Source organism: Leopardus geoffroyi, chromosome D3 (genome assembly GCF_018350155.1).
Source record: "Leopardus geoffroyi isolate Oge1 chromosome D3, O.geoffroyi_Oge1_pat1.0, whole genome shotgun sequence".
Classification (NCBI taxonomy): domain Eukaryota; kingdom Metazoa; phylum Chordata; class Mammalia; order Carnivora; family Felidae; genus Leopardus; species Leopardus geoffroyi.
Genome location: NC_059339.1, coordinates 9847501 through 9869659, shown reverse-complemented (window position 1 = coordinate 9869659; position 22159 = coordinate 9847501). Strand labels below are relative to the sequence as shown.

Below are 22159 nucleotides of genomic sequence, written 5' to 3'. Positions count from 1 at the left end.
GCTCTTTAAAAAAAAAATGTTTTTTGATTCCATGAATTAGATAATTTATGTGGCAGGATGTTTTAACTTTTCTGTGTGCCTAGCTATGTCTCTGCTATAGTAATTTGAAATACAGTGTTTGATACTAGAAGTGGGTAAGTATAACATGGTTTTTTTTTTTCTTTCCTTCTGACCTAGCTATCTTTTGACCCGATATGCCGAGTCCCTAGGTCAGTATGCTGCTGCATCCCAATCCTGTAACTTCGCGCTCAGGTTTTTCCACTCCAACCAGAAAGATGTAAGTGAAAAATACTTTTTAAAAATATGACCTTGCCCGCTGAATGCACACGATTCAGAGAACATCTTCCCTCATGTGGTGGGTACACATGTTGAAGTGTGCCATGCATACTTGCCAGTGCCCTTAGGCCATAGCATACTCGCCATGGCTGTTAGGTAGAGGTAAAGAGTTCTTGGTGGTTGCTAGAATGGTGTGTTTAATAGAATCCATGCAAAGGTGCAATTAAAACTAGGTGTTAACAGACTACCAAGTGGTATTCTTCCTAGATTTGTCTTTTAATTTCTCTCTTTTTTTTAACATTTATTTATTTATTTTGAGAGGGAGAGAGAGAGAATCCCAAGCAGACTCCGTGCTATCAGTGCAGCGCCCAACGTGGGGCCCGAACCCACGGACCTGTGAGATTGTGACCTGAGCTGAAATCAAGTCAGACACTCAGCCGACTGCACCACCCAGGGCGCCTGTCTTTTAATTCCTTTAAAAAAAAAATTATTTCATGTATTTATTTTATTTTACTTTTTATTTTTTTAAAAGACTGCATCCTTTTTTTAAAAAGATTTTTTAAAATATTTACTTGAGAGAGAAAGAAAAAGAGCACAAGTGGGGGAGGGGCAGAGAGAGAGGGGGACAGAGGATCTGAAGCAGACTCTGTGCTGACAGCAGAGAGCCTGATGCAGGGCTCTAACTCGTGAACCATGAGATCATGACCTGAGCCAATGTTGGATGCTTAACCTACTGAGCCACCCAGACGCCCCTTATGATTTTATTTTTTGAAGTTTATTTATTTATTTTGAGAGACAGAGTGAGCAGGGGAGGGACCGAGAGAGAGAATCCCAAGCAGGCTCTATGCTCAGCATGGAGCCTGATGCGGGGCTTGATCTTTCAACCGGGAGATCATGACTTGAACTGAAATCAAGAGTTGTATGCTTAACTGACTGAGCCACCCAAGCACCCTGTCTATGAAATTTTTTCTAAGGGTGTAAGACCTAGCCCATAAAGAGTTCATAGCCTGGGATGCCATGGAAGATTCTGCAGTAGCAGCTGCTCTCTGTTACCTTTATTTGTTTCTAAAGTTTATAACCACTGTGCCCTTTGCCAGTAGCCAGTGCACTTGTATTTTCTTAGAATTATGAAATTGACCAATTGAAGGACATTTCAAGAAACTTTTGTCAATAGTATGTTTTTAAAAGTAGCAATAAATAAGGTAGAGCTATGTGCCATAATGAAAGGATGGGATTTGCGCCATATTTTTCACTGCAAGCAGACTTGATCTCCACTTGTCAGTTAAGCAGAAGTTTTATATAGTTTCTAGTCAGTCAACCAGCTGCGCAAAACCACCCAGAACATAGGAGAAAGAAGGCACGTCTTGAGGATGGTCATTGCCTGCTTTGTTCTCATGTGCTTCTAAGACTCATCATCTGGAATTTGGCCATGCCAGATACCTACCCATAGCTTTCTGTGTTCACGGTCTAAGAGCAACTAAGGAACTTGACCAGGAAGCCGTTTTTGGGGGTGGTTCTTGGCAAACAGTCATGAGGATTTAAAAAAAAAATTTTTTTTTTTCAACGTTTATTTATTTTTGGGACAGAGAGAGACAGAGCATGAACGGGGGAGGGGCAGAGAGAGAGGGAGACACAGAATCGGAAACAGGCTCCAGGCTCTGAGCCATCAGCCCAGAGCCTGACGCGGGGCTCGAACTCACGGGCCGCGAGATCGTGACCTGGCTGAAGTCGGACGCTTAACCGACTGCGCCACCCAGGCGCCCCATGAGGATTTTTTTAAATAAAAAACCCTTTCATAACTGTAACAGCTTTGGCTAATCTATCTTCCATTGAATTCTTTAGCTTTGTATTAAATAGAAGGCAGGGCAGAAGCATTTCTGAACAATGGAATATAGGTTTATTGTTGTCAGCTTGCAGTAATTATGTCCTGACAAGCCTCAGGGCAAGGCCTAGAAGGCTGGTGTAGCAAGGGATGGTGAGCTGTGCATCATTTGGCTTTTAAGCTCTATTCCCCTCCCCCAAATGGCATTTTTCCACCACAGTGATTGGTGGTATCTTTGTTCAGACTTCATTTTGTGTCATAGCTCCTAATCAGGAAGAGAGGGAAGTGTAGGCATCAGCATCTGAACATGCTGCTTAGAAGGTGCTGGCCTGGCTTAGAGATCCGAGGGCATCTCTAGGACCTTGGGTTTCTAAAGTATCCTGGCACAAGTAGCCAGTTGAGTTATAAATCTCTGTTTGCACTGTGTATTGAAGTATCTGTGATTGCCCTTTCCCAGTTTTTAAGAAGTTGCATTAACTAAAAAAAAAAAAAAAAAAAAAAAAAAAATCAAAAGGGTTTCTTAAATCTCATTAATCTGGCTGTCATTCCTTATTTCTAAGGAAGATTGACTGATGATGCCTTTTCAAAGTTTTGTTCTCAAATAGCTCTGAGGTGGCAATTGGGGGTAAATAAGGGATTATCCCAAGCCTGGAGGCTGGTTTTACTCCAGTTTAATCATCCAGCATTCAAGAAGCACTATATGATTCATGATTTGGTCAATAATGTATGTTATTTTATACTAATGAAAATTAAGCTTTAGTTTCTCCCCCACAAATACTGTATCTAAAGAGTTGTTTTGAAAAGAAAACACTCACTCCAAAACAACAACTCAAGTTATTGTTATAGGAAGGGAGATATCCTTAGGAGTGATTTGAGAAGGGTATGTTGTTCTTAGTGACTTTTTTTTATCTTTGATGTTTTGCTGATGGTTGTGTGTGGCAGGAGTGACCAATACATCTGAATATATGTGATGCTGAACCTGATCATTTTATTGATCTGGGACTAAGACTCTCTACTTGGAATTTATTTTTATTACTACTAAGAAGAAAGAACTTACTTAATCATACTAAAGTAGATAATCTTTGGGGGGTCCTGGAGGCAAAAGCAAGAACCAATACAGCAAGTAAAATGCACCCTCAACCTTAATGCCTAGCCTGAGTCCCAAAATAGGTAAATGGAGACTGTGGTGTGGACTGTTTCCTATAGGACTTGGAGGGTAAGAAAGAGCATGATTGTAGTGTTGTGTTAAACCTAATAGTATTAGAAATATCTCTGGAAAGCTAAAGCTCTGTGTTCTGATTTTTATTCTTGGGAGTTTTTGAGATCCCCAGATGGTTTTTTCTTGGGTGACTGATGTGTTTCAATTCCCAGCTTGCTCTTGAAAGAACACATTTAATCCTTCAATGGAAAATCCAGCGTTCTGCTTTGTAAGGCTTTGTGCTGTGAGGTTGAAAGTTAAATTGGGAAGGTCTACACAGGGATTTTCTTTCTGGAAAGGTCATCATTGTTGCTGTCATCTTACTTTGGAGTAGATTTTTACAATATGAGAATTAGAGTCAGATTTTCTTATCTCCAAAAGTTACTTACTTGTTTGTATTTAAAAATAATTTCCCTTGAAAAGTCTAACATAAGTATTCAAGAAGATGATTATTTAGGGTTTGATGTCCATCTATTTTGCTAATTTTTACAGTGACCAGGGTTCATTTCAGGAATCCATATGGGATATAACTAGCCTCATTGGTGCATAAATGAGTAGAAATAGGTACGGACAACATTCTCTGATAGTCAGAAGTTTTTCAAGTGCCTGTGGCTTCCAGTTTTGCCTGCAGTTCCAGTAGGGGTTGTTTTTTCCAATCATAGAACTTCCCCAGGCTCGGTCTTATTGAAAGATGCCCAGGTCCTTTGCTAGCTCTGCAGCGATACTTTGCTGCAGCATTAAAGGAGGACTGTCTTAAAAACAGAAGCCAGAGAACTACAGTTACTTTCTCAGTTTGTTAAAAGGACTACATTTCCTTTTTGTTGCCCCTTATTTTTCTTTTTTAAAAGCTATTATCTTTTTTTCAGTAGTGGTAGTCCATGGACCACTCAAATTAAAACACCTCTGTACTTCGTAAACTTGGGTTCTTTTCTTTAATCAGCATATTTTGGAACTGTAATTGATAAATTTGATTGGAGTCCCCAGAGTCATATTTTTATCCCCATTAACTGCCGGATCATATGTTCCCAAGCAGCTGGTTTTTTCAAGCTGTAAATTCCTATTGCAAGGGCTTCTGGTAAACCTTGCTTTCTCCTAGCCATGAGGCCTTTGGATAGGCATTTGTGTTTAGAGCATCCTGGCCTCTTCTTGATGGGGCATATCACTGTCCTTTAATCAAGCTAGAAGGTACACTTGAGCTTTTTTGGATAGTCCTTCTTTAAACCTGCAGGATCACAAGTAATCTTTTTAATTTTCTTGTGTCCGTCCGTCTTTAATTTCTCCAGATACTGCAGGCAAACAGCTCGCCGAGGTGTCCCATGGGGTTTAAAAGCCGCATCGAATGCAGTTGAATTAGCGCCCGTGGCGCAATCCCGCGGCCTGAAATGAACCCTGCGAGGCTGTGTATCAGAGGGTATGTTGTTGAACTATTGGCCTATTTTCCTACTGGGCAAATTATTCAGTCATAATGGAGATGGGGACAGAGCTGACTGAGGCTGTGTTTAAAAAGACTGGCTCTTCTAGAAAGGATCTTTGGGGCAGATATCTGCTTTGAGCGTAACATGTTCCGTGGCCCAAAAGGGTGCCCTCCTGACTTGTGATCCTGATGGCATAGGCCCACACCCATGAAATGTTCTTTCCTGAGATTTCCTTCTGTTGTGCCAGAATTTCTGTTGAGAGTTCTTTTTCTTGCCTCTGTTCACAACATTTCATCTGTACATATGTATTAATTGAAAATTAAAGTGCACGTGGTGAGTGTTCCCTTCACTTACTTGTTCATGGAATTTTTCAGCATTGGTCTTACGTAGTTTGGATGGATAAGAAACCTGGTTCTTGCAGTCTTTCTGTCCTCATAATGGATTCTGATGAATTTTTATGGGTCCTTTTTTTGTTGTCTTCTATCCTGTTGTAATGCATATATGCCCTATGTTTGTGACATATAGTATTTAGAAATAAACAAAACCAGGGAGCAGCCTGTCTTTTCTGAAGGAGGGTGATTTTTATTTGGGTTGATTGTGGGTGGTTATATTATTCCCGGTGTTTTTGGAACTTTTGTATAAAACACAGTTTATCTTAGATGCAGAAAAACATGGAGTAATATCCCTTCCACAATGGCACTAACCAAATTTTTGACTGACATGACAACCTCCAGTCCTATTGAATTGAAAGACATAACTGCTAAGAGAAAGTCTCTGGTGGTAGCAGCAGCTGGGTATTATTACAAGTAGTAGTAGTAAAGAACACATATGATTCTGGTATAGGAAAGAAGAAAAATAATGTTTTTAATACCTGATATTCTACTTGGTGACCTTTAGAGATTAGATTTCATATCTTAATTTTAGTGTGAGTGTTTTGTTTTGCATGACAAGGTTTGCCTTCCTTTGCCTGATATGTGAGATATTTATACCGAGGTGATATCTTTCCTTCCCAGACCTCAGAATATATTATTCAAGCTTACAAATATGGTGCATTTGAGAAGATCCCAGAGTTTATCGCTTTTAGGAACAGGCTGAATAATTCTCTTCATTTTGCACAAGTCCGTACTGAACGGATGTTGTTAGACCTTCTACTTGAAGCAAATATGTAAGTATTGCATAAGAGCTAAAAAGGAACTAAGGGATTAGATCAGATCCTAAGAACCATTGGCTAATGGGTGATATTGGTAGACTTAAGATAAGGAAAAATGGAAAGAAAAAAAGAGAGAGTGAGAGAAATTTGGTAGGGACAGAGAAGAAAGGGGAAATAACTCACTGCGTGGCATGGGTAATGATCGGGTGCTGCCGGCACCATTTCATGTTCCGTACAGAAGCCAGCCAGGTGGTGGTCCTCACCCTAGTCCATATAATTTTTAAAAAGTTCCCCTTCCCCTGTGAACATGAGATTTCAGGAATTAATGCTGATCCACTTTATTTTATTTGAGCTTCCAGACCCTTTCTCTTGCTGTGTAGCAGGCCAACGTGATATAGGTGGGCTTGGTTCTATGTCACCTTCTGTGAGCTTGTACCTCTTAATAGTAAATTCTTCTACCTCCCTTCCTTCCTGTTTCTTTTCCTTTCTTTCTAGTAAAACAAAGTTGTGGCTAATATGTTTTCATGGCTGGTTTACTATTGAAATAATACATAAATAAATTTCTATATCACAGATCAACCAGTTTAGCAGAAAGTATAAAATCAATGAATCTTCGGCCAGAAGAAGATGACATTCCATGGGAAGCCTTGCGAGACAACAGAGACTTAAATGTTTTCTTCAGCTGGGATCCAAAAGATAGGTAACTGGAATTTAACCCCAAGCATTTATTTTTGCAGAATTAGGATGACTCTAACAGTTAAAAAAAAAAAAACAACATCTTTTTTACACAAATATAATAACATGGTTATTATATGGATACGAAGATATAAGTAAGCCAAAGGAGGAAAATGAATCTCATTCCTATGTTGGATTATTGACTAATATAAAAATTAGATTTTCCTTCATAGCATACATAAAAACAGATTCCAGATGGATCAAAGGTCATGTGCTAAAACTCCTTAGAGAATCTATAAGAAAATATAAAAATATTTTTAAGTGGTTAGGGAAAGCCTTTCTTAGCATTACATCAAACCTGGAAACATGAAGGATTTGATCTCTGTAAATATTAGCCTTCTATATAGAAGTAAATTTGTTAACAAGTTCTAAAGGTATGTGGTAAATCGGTAAATTTCTTCATATATATTAATATCTTTCACATACAAGGAGGAATCTTTTTAAAGTTTGTTTTTTTTTTATTTTTTTTGAGAGAGAGTGCAAGCCAGGGAGAGGGAGAGAGGGAGTGAATCTTAAGCAGGCTCCGTATTGAGTGTGGAGCCTGACCTGGGGCTTGACCCCATGACTCTGGGATCATGACCTGAGCTGAAATCAAGAGTCAGGTGCTCAGGTGCCCCTGTCCAATAGTTAAAGAATTTTTTTTTTTTTTTTTTTTTTATCACCGTACAGTGCATTTCATTGAACTTGTTAAGTCCAATTTGGGTTTTTGTAAAAATTAAATTAAATTAAATTTTATTATTTTTTTAAATTTACATCCAGATTAGTTAGCATGTAGTGTAACAGTGATTTCAGGAGTAGATTCCTTAGTGCTCCTGAAGATACTGAAGCTTCATGAATTTGCGTGGCATCCTTGTGCAGGGGCCGTGCTAATCTGCATCGTACCAATTTCAGTATATGTGCTGCCGAAGTGAGCACAAGTCCAATTTGTTTTTTAGTTATCTTCTTATTGATTTATTAAGAGTTCTCCTGGGGCACCTGGGTGACTCCGTCGGTTGAGGGTCCTACTCTTGATTTTGGCTCAGGTCATGATCCCTGGGTCATGGGGTTGAGCCCCATGTTGGGCTCCACACTGAATATGGAGCCTGCTTGGGATTCTCTCTCCTCTCCCCTTGCACGCTCTCTCTTTCTAAAATTAAAAAAAAAAAAAAAAAAAAAAAACTATTGGATAAAGATAAAAAAGATTAATACTTGTGGTCAGCAAAGTTGTAGGGAAAATGGTTGTTGTACATTGTCATGATGGTAAAACTTTATATATAATCTTCCTATAGGGAATTTTAGTGATCTGTATTAAGATTGAAAATTCCAAATGTTCTGCAGGCTGCACAGATCCTGGGCTGTGCCTTTATTAAGCAGATCTAATATTTTTTGATGCCCATGGGCCAGTGGCCCTGGGCTGATCTGTAGCTCCCAGCAGTCCTCAGCCTTCTCCTCTGGCTCTGATGCATCTAGGGACTCCTGCTGTGAGCTAGGGGAAAGATATGGGTCTTAGCATTGGGGGATGCTGCCTGCTCCTGTGCTGAAGGCAAGAATTGTGAACCAGAATCCTGGCAGGAACTATTTTTCACCCTCCCTGGTGGCCACTTTGTTCTCCCATTTCTGATTCCCTGGCTCCACTCTACCCCAAATTAACCTTTTCTTTTGTTGTTTCCATATGACCTTTTTTATACTTGTTCAGGAAAAAAAAAAAAAAAAAGATTGAAAATTCCATATCCCATTTAATTTAGCAGATCTACTTCTAGGAAAGTACAACCTAAGGAAGTAAGTGCAAAAGCATGCAGAGTTATGTATATGAGGTAGTTCTCTATACAGTTGACCCTTTAACAGTGCAGGGTTGGGGCACTGACCCCCTTACACAGTCAAAAATCCATGTGTTAACTTTTAACTCCCCAGAAACTTAACTACTAATAGCTTACTATTGACCGAAAGCCTTACCAATAACACAAACAATTGAGCAACACATATTTTGTCTGTCATGTGTATCATATACTGTGTTTTTACAATAAAGTAAGCTAGAGAAAGAAAATATAAAGAAAATCATGAGGAGAAAATACATTTACAGTAAATGTATTTTTGCTAGGATTCATAAGATTCCACTTTTGGTTGTCATCACAGCTAAGGTTTATTATAACAGAAGGATACATGACAGGATTAGCAAGGGAAAAAGACACAGAATCTGGAAAACTCCATGCACAGACTTCCAATGCTGTCTCTCTCCTGTGAGGAGACATATCAAGTGTGCTCCTTTCTTTAGCAGTGAAAAATGCAATGATGCATGTGCAGTGTTTCTGCTCAGAGAAGCCCATTTGAGATTTGGTGCCCAAGATTTTTACTAGCTGGTTATGTAGGCACCCTCTGTGTAGTACGTGCCAATATTCCAGACTCCCAGAAGGAAAGTAGGTGTTCACCATAGACCATATGGTTTGTACAAACAGTTTAGGCACAGTGAGCCGCTCTTACCATTTAGGGAATGGTTGGAGTGCCAAGTTCCTAGATACCAGCTACAGGTCAGCCTTGTAAGTTGGCCCTTCTAAAGACAATAACCTCAGGTTTGCTGGGTTAATTCTTTTCTGCAGAAAAGAAAGAAAAAGATACAGTTTGCAAAATAGTATAAGTATTGTGAACCCATCTTATTTAAAATGTGTTAAATTATATAAATATTTTTAGTTGCAGTTGTATACATAACATCTGTGTTGTAGGAGTCTGAAAGGATGCATACCAAGCTTTTTTTTTTTTAATATTTTTATTTATTTTTGAGGGAGTGCAAGCAGGGAGGGGCAGAGAGAGGGGAGGGTGGAAAGGGGGGTGAACAGAGGATCTGAAGCCTGTTCTGTGCTGACAGCACAGAGCCTGATGCAGAGCTGGAACTCACAAACCATGAGATCATGACCTGAACCAAAGTCAGATGCTTAACTGACTGAGCCACCCAGGTGCCCCATACCAAGTTTGTTAATATTGCAGGTGTTTGGTTATCAGGGCACATTTCCCTTTTATTTTTCAGTTTTCTGTCATTTGAATTTCAAATATGTGATACATATTTTGTTGTTATTAGAAGTCTCCCTTAAGGGGAAAAAATGACCTGTTAGGTAGGTTACCGCTCCCATTTTATCGATGCTGAAATGGAGACTTGGGTGATTTGGGTTTGTCTGAGATCATTCAGTTAGTAGACAAATGCTGGCAGCGTTCAAAGGCATTGTGATTGATGAATGTGAACTTTGAAAGATGGCAACACATTAACTAAAATGGATGGGTTGGGGATATTTCTTTTTAAGGGATGTTTCTGAAGAACATAAGAAACTTTCCTTGGAGGAGGAGACCATGTGGTTAAGAATCCGTTCCTTAACATTGAGGCTGATCAGTGGACTTCCAAGTCTTAATCATCCTGTGGAGCCAAGGAACTCAGAAAAGACCACTGAAAATGGCGTGTCCTCCCGGATTGATATTTTTCGTTTACTCCTTCAACAGCTGGAGGTGGCTATGGAGACAGGAAAGCGATTTATTGAGAAAGAAATTCAGGTATCGACAGTATTTACCATCAAATCTACAATAATCTATGACTGTCTTTTTAATAAATAGGAATTTGGGTTGGGGGGATAGTAGAGAACAGTATTTTGTTCCAGTATTTATGACACTTGAATTGCAGAGGCTTCCTCACTGTCCAAACTGGATAATGAGGAAAAACAAAATAGCTTCATTTGTGATGGTAAATTTGTAATAGCTATCAACAAATTAATGCAGAGCTTCTGTTTTCACTGTAATGACTTAGTGATTAGTTTGATGATAAGTGGTTTGCAACTTAATCACTGAGATAGACTTTATCTAGTAGTTGTAGTCCCGTTTTCTTGTTTTATATAAATTTAGGTGGATTTAAAGGACATTACTTTCCCTCCCTTTTTTCCAGTATCCTTTCCTTGGTCCTGTACCCACTAGAATGGGTGGATTCTTCAGTTCTGGCTGTTCTCAGTGTCAGACCAGTTCTTTTTATCTTGTTAGTGATATTTATGAGCTGGACACCAGTGGTTTAGGTAAGTATACATTTTTGCGAGTATTTACTAGGTCTTTGCCATTGAAAACCTAGTAAATGTAACAAAATATTTATAACCTCACATATTTAGACAGATTGGGAGGAGGTAGAATCTATTCTGGAAATATCTGGTTTAATATCCAACAAGGTACATTCATAGGTAACAGTAATGTCTTAGAAATTTAAGTCCTTTTCCTCTTTCAAATCACTTGTTAGGTCCAAAAGTTGAAGAAATCCTTAATTTGTTGAAATATTGTTGGATTTCAGATTGAATTCTTTACTAAGCTTTGTGGAGAAAAGTTTTTTCCTTAACCCAGTGAGAATCAGGCATATTCCATAGATTCCCCCCTCCCCACCCCCCACACCCCTGGCCAATTATAAATTTTGTAGATTCTGTCTACAAGTATTTGAGAGTATTTGAAGCACATAGATTTTAATTCTTCCTAGACAATTTGAGGTATTGCTCTTGACAGAAAGATAATTAATGCCTTTCTTCTATTTTTCCTTTTCTTCATCTTTTTCTTTGTCTCTCAGTAATAGAATTTGAGGCCTATGAGTCTTAAGAGAAAAGAAAATGTCCTTGCCCATGAGTTGCTTATAGGTGTTGATCTTGCTTTTTTCTTCCTAGCAAAATGAATTGAAAGTTTTTCTTTTTCTTTTTTTTTTTTTCTTTTCTGTTTAGAGGATACAGTGGAGATCCAGGAGCGAGTAGAGAATAGTCTTAAGACTTTACTAGAACAATTAAAAGGTAAGCATTCTGATTGTGGATTTCCATGTTTTATCATATTGTCTGACACTCATTTTTTAGTAGAAACTTGCAAGAGTTGCAAATAATAACTTGAAAATAATAATGCATACTTACAGTATTTTGAAAGACTTGTTTTTAATTTTAAAAAGTTTCGACTATAAAAGTAATAGATAACCTATTATGAAACAGTACACAAGTGGTCTTTCTCCCTTTCCCAGCCTCATTTCCCCAGAGAAGTAAGCACTGTTACTTACAAGGTAAGTAACACTTTGGAATTGATACTCCTAGCTAGATGCCCCCTAAACAGTCATCCATGTGTATGTGGAAATACATACTAGTGATTTTTATTTAACATATGAAAAGGTATAATACATGCTTTTCTGATTTTAATTTTCTGTTGTCTTGGACACTTAACCATGTCAGTTGCATATAATATTCCACAGTATTATATCAGTGTACTAAGTTTGAGTTATTTATAACTATTTTTTTTTAATGTTTATTTATTTTGAGAGAGAGAGCATGACCCAGGGAGGGGCAGGAGGAGAGGGAAAGAATCCCAAGCAGGCTCCACACTCAGTGTGGAGCCCGATGAGGGGCTTGATCTCACAACCATGAGATCATGACCTGAGTCCAAATCGAGTTGGACGCTTAACTGAGAGAGCCACCTAGGCGCCCCATATAACTGTATTTATAACAGTGCTGAAATGAACATCTTGGGACATAAATGTTTGGGTACTTATTTGAGTATTTCTTTGGGATTAAATTCCTAGAAATGGAATTGTTGGTGAAAAGGATACATATATGCAATTTAAAAAAACTTTTTTTATTTTTTATTTTTATTTTTTCAATATATGAAATTTATTGTCAAAATGGTTTCCATACAACACTGAGCGCTCATCCCAAAAGGTGCCCTCCTCAATGCCCATCACCCAACCTCCCCTCCCTCCCACCCCCCATCAACCCTCAGTTCTCAGTTTTTAAGAGTCTCTTATGCTTTGGCTCTCTCCCACTCTAACCTCTTTTTTTTTTTTTCCTTCCCCTTCCCCATGGGTTTCTGTTAAAGTTTCTCAGGATCCACATAAGAGTGAAAACATATGGTATCTGTCTTTCTCTGTATGGCTTATTTCACTTAGCATCACACTCTCCAGTTCCATCCACGTTGCTACAAAGGGCCATATTTCATTCTTTCTCATTGCCACGTAGTACTCCATTGTGCATTTAAACCACAATTTCTTTATCCATTCATCAGCTGATGGACATTTAGGCTCTTTCCATAATTTGGCTATTGTTGAGAGTGCTGCTATAAACATTGGGGTACAAGTGCCCCTATGCATCAGTACTCCTGTATCCCTTGGGTAAATTCCTAGCAGTGCTACTGCTGGGTTCATAGGGTAGGTCTATTTTTAATTTTCTGAGGAACCTCCACACTGTTTTCCAGAGCAGCTGCACCAATTTGCATTCCCACCAACAGTGCAAGAGGGTTCCCGTTTCTCCACATCCTCTCCAGCATCTATAGTCTCCTGATTTGTTCATTTGGGCCACTGTGACTGGCGTGAGGTGGTATCTGAGTGTGGTTTTGATTTGTATTTCCCTGATAAGGAGCGACGTTGAGCATCTTTTCATGTGCCTGTTGGCCATCCGGATGTCTTCTTTAGAGAAGTGTCTATTCGTGTTTTCTGCCCATTTCTTCACTGGATTTGTTTTTCGTGTGTGGAGTTTGGTGAGCTCTTTATAGATTTTTGGATACTAGCCCTTTGTCCGATATGTCATTTGCAAATATCTTTTCCCATTCCGTTGGTTGCCTTTTAGTTTTGTTGATTGTTTCCTTTGCTGTGCAGAAGCTTTTTATCTTCATGAGGTCCCAGTAGTTCATTTTTGCTTTTAATTCCCTTGCCTTTGGGGATGTGTCAAGTAAGAAATGGCTACGGCTGAGGTCAGAGAGGTCTTTTCCTGCTTTCTCCTCTAGGGTTTTGATGGTTTCCTGTCTCACATTCAGGTCCTTTATCCATTTTGAGTTTATTTTTGTGAATGGTGTGAGAAAGTGGTCTAGTTTCAGCCTTCTGCATGTTGCTGTCCAGTTCTCCCAGCACCATTTGTTAAAGAGACTGTCTTTTTAGCATTGGATATTCTTTCCGGCTTTGTCAAAGATTAGTTGGCCATACGTTTGTGGGTCTAGTTCTGGGGTTTCTATTCTATTCCATTGGTCTATGTGTCTGTTTTTGTGCCAATACCATACTGTCTTGATGATTACAGTTTTGTGGTAGAGGCTAAAGTCTGGGATTGTGATGCCTCCTGCTTTGGTCTTTTTCAAAATTACTTTGGCTATTCGGGGCCTTTTGTGGTTCCATATGAATTTTAGGATTGCTTGTTCTAGCTTCGAGAAGACTGCTGGTGCAATTTTGATTGGGATTGCATTGAATGTGTAGATAGCTTTGGGTAGTATTGACATTTTAACAATATTTATTCTTCCAATCCATGAGCACGGAATGTTTTTCCATTTCTTTGTCTTCTTCAGTTTCCTTCATAAGCTTTCTATAGTTTTCGGCATACAGATCTTTTACATCTTTGGTTAGATTTATCCCTAGGTATTTTATGCTTCTTGGTGCAATTGTGAATGGGATCAGTTTCTTCATTTGTCTTTCTGTTGCTTCATTATTAGTGTATAAGAATGCAACTGATTTCTGTACATTGATTTTGTATCCTGCAACTTTGCTAAATTCACGTATCAGTTCTAGCAGACTTTTGGTGGAGTCTATCTGATTTTCCATGTATAATACCATGTCATCTGCAAAAAGTGAAAGCTTAACTTCATCTTTGCCGATTTTGATGCCTTTGATTTCCTTTTGTTGTCTGATTGCTGATGCTAGCACTTCCAACACTATGTTAAACAACAGCGGTGAGAGTGGACATCCCTGTCGTGTTCCTGATCTCAGGGAAAAAGCTTTCAGTTTTTCCCCATTGAGGATGATGTTAGCTGTGGGCTTTTCATAAATGGCTTTTATGATGTTTAAGTATGTTCCTTCTATCCTGACTTTCTCGAGGATTTTTATTAAGAAAGGATGCTGAATTTTGTCACATGCTTTTTCTGCATCGATTGACAGGATCATATGGTTCTTATCTTTTCTTTTGTTAATGTGATGTATCACATTGATTGATTGCGAATGTTGAACCAGCCCTGCAGCCCAGGAATGAATCCCACTTGATCATGGTGAATAATTCTTTTTATATGCTGTTGAATTCGTTTTGCTAGTATCTTATTGAGAATTTTTGCATCCATATTCATCAGGGATATTGGCCTGTAGTTCTCTTTTTTACTGGGTCTCTGTCTGGTTTAGGAATCAAAGTAATACTGGCTTCATAGGATGAGTCTGGAAGTTTTCCTTCCCTTTCTATTTTTTTGGAATAGCTTGAGAAGGATAGGTATTATCTCTGTTTTAAACGTCTGGTAGAACTCCCCTGGGAAGCCATCTGGTCCTGGACTCTTATTTGTTGGGAGATTTTTGATAACCGATTCAATTTCCTTGCTGGTTATGGGTCTGTTCAAGCTTTCTATTTCCTCCTGATTGAGTTTTGGAAGTGTGTGGGTGTTGAGGAATTTGTCCATTTCTTCCAGGTTGTCCAGTTTGTTGGCATATAATTTTTCATAGTATTCCCTGATAATTGCTTGTATTTCTGAGGGATTGGTTGTAACAATTCCATTTTCATTTATGATTTTATCTATTTGGGTCATCTCTTTTCTTTTTGAGAAGCCTGGCTAGAGGTTTATCAGTTTTGTTTATTTTTTCAAAAAACCAACTCTTGGTTTCATTGATCTGCTCTACAGTTTTTTTAGATTCTATATTGTTTATTTCTGCTCTGATCTTTATTATTTCTCTTCTTCTGCTGGGTTTAGGCTGTCTTTGCTGTTCTGGTTCTATTTCCTTTAGGTGTGCTGTTAGATTTTATATTGGGGATTTTTCTTGTTTCTTGAGATAGGCCGGGATTGCAGTGTATTTCCCTCTCAGGACTGCCTTCGCTGCATCCCAGAGCATTTGGATTGTTGTATTTTCATTTTCGTTTGTTCCCATATATTTTTAAATTTCTTCTCTAATTACCTGGTTGACCCATTCATTCTTTAGTAGGGTGTTTTTTAACCTCCATGCTTTTGGAGGTTTTCCAGACTTTTTCCTGTGGTTGATTTGAAGCTTCATAGCATTGTGGTCTGAAAGTATGCATGGTATGATCTCAATTCTTGTATACTTATGAAGGGCTGTTTTGTGACCCTGTATGTAATCTATCTTGGAGAATGTTCCATGTGCACTCAAGAAGAAAGTATATTCTGTTGCTTTGGGATGCAGAGTTCTAAATATATCTGTCAAGTCCATCTGATCCAATGTATCATTCAGGGCCCTTGTTTCTTTATTGACCGTGTGTCTAGATGGTCTATCCATTTCTGTAAATAGAGTGTTAAAGTCCCCTGCGATTACCACATTCTTATCAATAAGGTTGCTTATGTTTGTGAGCAATTGTTTTATATATTTGGGGTCTCCTGTATTCGGCGCATAGACATTTATAATTGTTAGCTCTTCCTGATGGATAGACCCTGTAATTATTATATAATACCCTTCTTCATTTCTTATTACAGCCTTTAATTTAAAGTCTAGTTTGTCTGATATAAGTATGGCTACTCCAGCTTTCTTTTGACTTCCAGTAGCATGACAAATAGTTGTCCATCCCCTCACTTTCATCTGAAGGTGTCCTCAGGTCTAAAATGAGTCTCTTGTAGACAGCAAATAGATGGGTCTTGTTTTTTTATCCATTCTGATACCCTATGTCTTTTGGTTGGCACATTTAGTCCATTTACATTCAGTGTTATTATAGAAAGATATGGGTTTAGAGTCATTGTGATGTCTGTAGGTTTCATGCTTGTAGCAATGTCTCTGGTACTTTGTCTCACAGGATCCCCCTTAGGATCTCTTGTAGGGCTGGTTTAGTGGTGACGAATTCCTTCAGTTTTTGTTTGTTTGGGAACACCTTTATCTCTCCTTCTATTCTAAATGACAGACTTGCTGGCTAAAGGATTCTCGGCTGCATATTTTTTTCTGTTCATCACATTGAAGATTTCCTGCCATTCCTTTCTGGCCTGCCAAGTTTCAGTAGAGAGATCCGTCACGAGTCTTATAGGTGTCCCTTTATATGTTAGAGCACGTTTATCCCTTTCAGATAGCTGCTTTCAGAATTTTCTCTTTATCCTTGTATTTTGCCAGTTTCACTATGATATGTCGTGCAGAAGATCGATTCAAGTTACCTCTGAAGGGAGTTCTCTCTGCCTCTTGGATTTCAAAGCCTTTTTCCTTCCCCAGATCAGGGAAGTTGTCAGCTATTATTTCTTCAAGTACACCTTCAGCACCTTTCCCTCTCTCTTCCTCCTCTGGAATACCAATTGTGCATAGATTATTTTTCTTTTTCTTTTTCTTTTTTTTTTTAATTTTTTAAACGTTTATTTATTTTTGAGACAGAGAGAAAGTATGAACAGGGGAGGGGCAGAGAAAGAGGGAGACACAGAATCTGAAATGGGCTGCAGGCTCTGAGCTGTCAGCACAGAGCCCGACGTGGGGCTCAAACTCACGGACTGTGAGATCATGACCTGAGCCAAAGTCGGACGCTTAACTGACTGAGCCACCCAGGCGCCCGATTATTTTTCTTTAGTGCATCACTTAGTTCTCTAATTTTCCCCTCATACTCCTGGATTTTTTTATGTCTCTTTTTCTCAGCTTCCTCTTTTTCATAATTTTATCTTCTAGTTCCCCTATTCTCTCCTCTGCCTCTTCAATCAGAGCCGTGGTTGTTTCCATTTTATTTTGCAGCCCATTTATAGCATTTTTTAGCTCCTCCTGGTTGTTCCTTAGTCCCTTGTTCTCTGTAGCAATAGATTCTCTGCTGTCCTCTATACTGTTTTCAAGCCCAGCGATTAATTTTATGGCTATTATTCTAAATTCACTTTCTGTTACATTGTTTAAATCCTTTTTGATCAGTTTGTTAGCTGTTGTTATTTCCTGGAGATTCTTTTGAGGGGAATTCTTCCGTTTCGTCATTTTGGATAGTCCCTGGAGTGGTGCGGGACTGCAGGGCACTTCCCCTGTGCTGTCTTGAATAACTTGGGTTGTGGGCGGGCCGCAGTCTGCTCCCAGCCCACCGCTGGGGCCACAGTCAGACTGGTGTGTACCTTCTCTTCCCCTCTCCTAGGGGTGGGATTCACCATGGGGTGATGTGGCCCGTCTGGGCTACTTGCACACTGCCAGGCTTATGGTGCTGGAGATCTGGCGTATTAGCTGGGGTGGATCGGCAAGGTGCATGGGGGCGGGAGGGGCAGGCTCAGCTTGCTTATCCTTTGGTGATCCGCTTCGGGAGGTGCCCTGCGGCACCGGGAGGGAGTCAGACCCCCTGCCGCCGGAGGGGTGGATCCACAGGAGCACAGCGTTGGGTGTTTGCAGGGTGCAAGCAAGTTCCCTGACAGGAACCGGTTCCCTTTGGGATTTTGGCTGGGGGATGGGCGAGGGAGATGGCGCTGGCAGGCGCCTTTGTTCCCCGCCAAGCTGAGCTCTGTCGTCCTGTCCGGGGCTCAACAACTCTCCCTCCCATTGTCCTCCAGCCCTCCCGCTCTCCGAGCAGAGCTGTTAACTTATAACCTCCCAGATGTTAAGTCCCGCTCGCTCGCTGTGAGAACACACTCCGTCTGGCCCCTCCGCTTTTGCCAGCCAGACTCGGGGCCTCTGCTTGGTTGGCGGGCTGCCCCTCCGCCCCGGCTCCCTCCCGCCAGTCCATGTAGCGCGCACCGCCTCGCCGCCCTTCCTACCCTCTTCCGTGGTCCTTTCATCTGCACTTGGCTCCAGAGAATCCGTTCTGCTAGTCTTCTGGCGGTTTTCTGGGTTATTTAGGCAGGTGTGGGTGGAATCTAAGTGATCCACAGGATGCGGTGAGCCCAGCGTCCTCCTACGCCGCCATCTTCTCCCCCTTTACTTTTTTTTAAAAACAAAAAGAGGAATCTCTTTTTATTGTTAGTTTATTTTGAGAGAGAGGAGTGCATGTGCACAAGCGAGGGGAGGGGCAGAGAGAGAGGGAGAAAGAATCCCAAGCAGGTTCCCATGCTGTGAGTGTGAAGCCCGCCATGGGGCTGGAACCCATGAACTGTGAGATGATGACCTGAGCCGAAACCAGAAGTTGGAAGCTCATTGGCACTGAGCCAGCAAGGAGCCCCATGCATATATATGTATTTTAAATCTGAGGGTCTTTCTTTTCAAGAACCTAAGTGGTCTTTTATTTTATTGCCCAAATGCAGAATGATAATTAAAAGATCAAGATCCTGAGAATAAAATGTAGTATTTATTATGAAGGTGAATTTCTACCATGCACTTTGGTCTTTTGGTCCATAATGGCACACATTCTTCTATATCATTCACTTGGAGTCTTAATTTTATTGTGACAACGGTCTGTTTGTGGAAAGGCTAGCTGGTGTTTAGACTCTAGAACATATACTTTATAAGGCCACTTTTTATATTTTGAAGACAACAGAGCAGTAGTTACATGGCTTTTTAAAGAGCTTAAAATAGGGGCGCTTTGCTGGCTCAGTTGGTAGAACATGCAACTCTTGATCTTGCGGTTGTGAGTTTGAGCCCCACCTTGGATATAGAGATTACTTAAAAATAAAATCAGAAAAAAAAAAAAAGATTAAAATAGATATTCTTGGTTGTTTGGTTCACGTGGGGGAGAAAAGCTTCTGGATTAAGCTTTTATATTTACTATATTTGCTTATTCTTTCTTAGAGCGTATATTGTGTTTCTAAAAAATAGCATTGAAACAAAAGCTATATAAAACAATAAAATATTTTTGTTTTCAGATGTCTTCAGTAAATGTAAAGGTGACCTCTTAGAAGTTAAAGATGGTAACTTGAAAACGCATCCTGCTCTTTTAGAGAATCTAGTCTTCTTTGTTGAGGTATGTTTTGTTCCCTTCCAGAAAAACTTGATTTTCCTTAGAGTGAAGGATTAATTTTTAAAAAATGAACAGGTAAATAGGCACCTTATACCTGTAATTTAATATCTCGCCCCCACCTTTTGTTAACTGAAAAGCAGTTTAAATCATTTTTTTGAATGCGCTCCTTCCAAGCATACCAGGAAGGTTTTGTTGATAATGAATAAAACTTGTAATTTGCTTTACCAATGTTTAAAAAGTCCTCAGATTCACTCCACATCTGTCTGTTCTCTGTTTGTTTTCTTTTTTGACTTAACTATTACGTACTTTAAGTTAATTCCACTAGCTTTTTAAATTTGTTGCTATTACCAATTACTAAGATTCTGCATTGTGAAGGAGAATCTGGGCGCTGATTTAGCAACTCTTTTTTAACCAGAGAGAAGAGAAGGATTACAAACACGTATAATCCATTATCTTATTTTTGTCACGTTTATTTTCCTTCTCCTAGTCTGTTCTGGTAACTGGCACAGTGTAAGTGTATAAGCCTCTGAACAAATCAGTAATAACTGCATGTATATGTACATGCACACTCTGTAGCAGAGAAGAAGCATAGGTGTAAACACCTAAGTTACGACAAAGAAGAAATGTACTGACCAACTAGGGAGATTTCTGTTTATATTTAAGTTTAAGATTTGCAGGTGAGGTAATATCTTAATTGGGGAAGTGGGTGAGGAGAGGCATATTGTAAAGAACCTTTGGCTTCCATGCCTAGGAATTTGGACCTTTCACTTGAGTGAAAAAGATGTTAATAAATTGCTACAAATTTAAAAGGAAGCTGGATAGAGTAGAGGATGGGTTTAGAGCTGGAAAAGCTAGAAGGAAGGCTAAAGATTGAAGCAATCATAGTATTCTGAGCAGTATTCAGATGAAGGTCTTCTGGGTCTGTGTGGTGATTGTAGAAATGAATCTGATCACTGTAATCTGTAATGAACTAGAGGAGACCTTGAAGGGATTTGCACAGCACCGTTGGCAAGGATTATTTAATCCATAACTTTGAACTGTTATTGATGAATTTGCGGTTTTTCCTCTTTCAGACTATTTCTATTATCCTTTGGGTGTCCAGTTACTGTGAGAGTGTCTTGCGACCATACAAATTAAATCTACAGAAAAAGAAAAAGAAGAAAAAAGAAACCAGCATCATTATGGTAATAACAGAAAACACAGTAACTTGGCTGCATGCAGCTTTTAATTTTCACTGTTTTCCTGCATATTGAAGGAGACCTTAGGATCCTGTGTACATTCATTTTCTCTGTCAAGCTTTTTTTTTCTTTTTTTAAATTACACACCTACAGAAAAGCTTAAAGACCAGCATGATAACACTCAGATATCCTTACTTGACACTTGTTAACACCACGCCCAAAATATTTTCTGATTTTAATTATGATTTCTTTCTTGGCTTATTTATAACTTAGAAATGTCTTAATTTCCACATTTGCCACATCTCCTTTATCTTTCTCTCATTCTGTCATCTGTCCCAACCTCCTGTTTGTTGAACTGTTCAAAAGAAAAGTACAGACTGTGATACAGTCTCCTACAGAATCACAGTACTGAGGAAATTTTCATACCTAAGACATTTAATACTGATGCAATCCTGTTATAATGTCTGTATTCAGATTTCCCCACTTACCCAATTGTGTTCTTTATTATAGTCCTTTTCAAAATACTGGGATCCTGTTAAGTATCTGACATGGCTTTTAGTTACCATGTCTTTTTACCCTTCTTTCAACTTCCTTAGTCTTTTGTTTATCTTTATTGTTCAATGGTCTAGCTCAGTTTTTGGTAGAATGTCTTACAGTCTGAATTTGGCTTATTGTTTCCTTGGGTTTAGGTTAAATATAGATGCTGTTTCCTTTTTAGCAAATTAAGTCAGGGGGCACTCATGTTAAGTTCCATTATTGGTGATCTCAGATGAACTTATTTGATAAAGGAAGTGTCTATGGATTTCTTCATTGTAAAGGTGCCTTTCCCACCCTGTGATTAATAAGTCATCCGTGGACAATACTTTGAGATCGTGAATATCCTGTTACCTGCCAGCCTTTCATCTGCTGATTTTAACATCTGTTAAGTCTAACTTGCATAATCATTTATTAAAGTTATGGTTCCACACTGGTGATTTTTAAAAATTCTGTCAATCCTTTTATCATGTATTGGTTGGCATTTTTGGTAGAGCTGTCCCACACCCATTCATATGTATATTTGTATGTATATTTTTAAGTATCACCATCTATTTGAATATCATTCTTTTTTGTTTGCTTTTTAAATATTTATTTTGAGGGAGAGAGGGGGAGAGAGAGAAAGAGAGCGAGAGAGCGTGAGCATGCGTGGGAGCACACAGAAGCGGGGGAGGGGGAGAGAGAATTCTAGTCCAATGATGGGCTCGATCCTGTGAACCATGAGATCATGACCTGAGCTGAAGTCAAGAGTCAGATGTTCAACGGACTGAGCCACCCAGGCACCCCTTGAGTATCATCCTTTAAAAAAAAATTTTTTAGGGGCGCCTGGGTGGCGCAGTCGGTTAAGCGTCCAACTTCAGCCAGGTCACGATCTCGCGGTCCGGGAGTTCGAGCCCCGCGTCAGGCTCTGGGCTGATGGCTCAGAGCCTGGAGCCTGTTTCCGATTCTGTGTCTCCCTCTGTCTCTGCCCCTACCCCGTTCATGCTCTGTCTCTCTCTGTCCCAAAAATAAATAAACATTGAAAAAAAAAAATAAAAAAAAAAAAATTTTTTTTTAATGTTTTTCTTTGAGAGAGAGAGAGACAGAGAATGAGAATGAGAATGAGAATGAG

General features: G+C 39.4%; 1 protein-coding gene and 1 non-coding gene across 3 annotated transcripts in view; one reads left to right on the top strand and one right to left on the bottom strand.

Moving 5' to 3' along the window:
• The window catches only part of NAA25 (N-alpha-acetyltransferase 25, NatB auxiliary subunit), an 80585-nt gene that overhangs the window by 48764 nt on the left and 9662 nt on the right, over positions 1–22159 (top strand). For both annotated transcript variants that reach the window (XM_045456982.1, XM_045456983.1), the window contains 8 exons: positions 178–277; positions 5725–5876; positions 6436–6561; positions 9866–10109; positions 10495–10618; positions 11300–11365; positions 19242–19339; positions 20410–20520. In XM_045456982.1, coding sequence (XP_045312938.1) covers positions 178–277; positions 5725–5876; positions 6436–6561; positions 9866–10109; positions 10495–10618; positions 11300–11365; positions 19242–19339; positions 20410–20520 — 1021 coding nt within the window. The remainder of the gene's footprint in view (positions 1–177; positions 278–5724; positions 5877–6435; positions 6562–9865; positions 10110–10494; positions 10619–11299; positions 11366–19241; positions 19340–20409; positions 20521–22159) is intronic.
• Positions 7410–7511, bottom strand: LOC123588677. Its single transcript, XR_006707978.1, has one exon. It is a non-coding gene; the product is annotated as a U6 spliceosomal RNA (small nuclear RNA).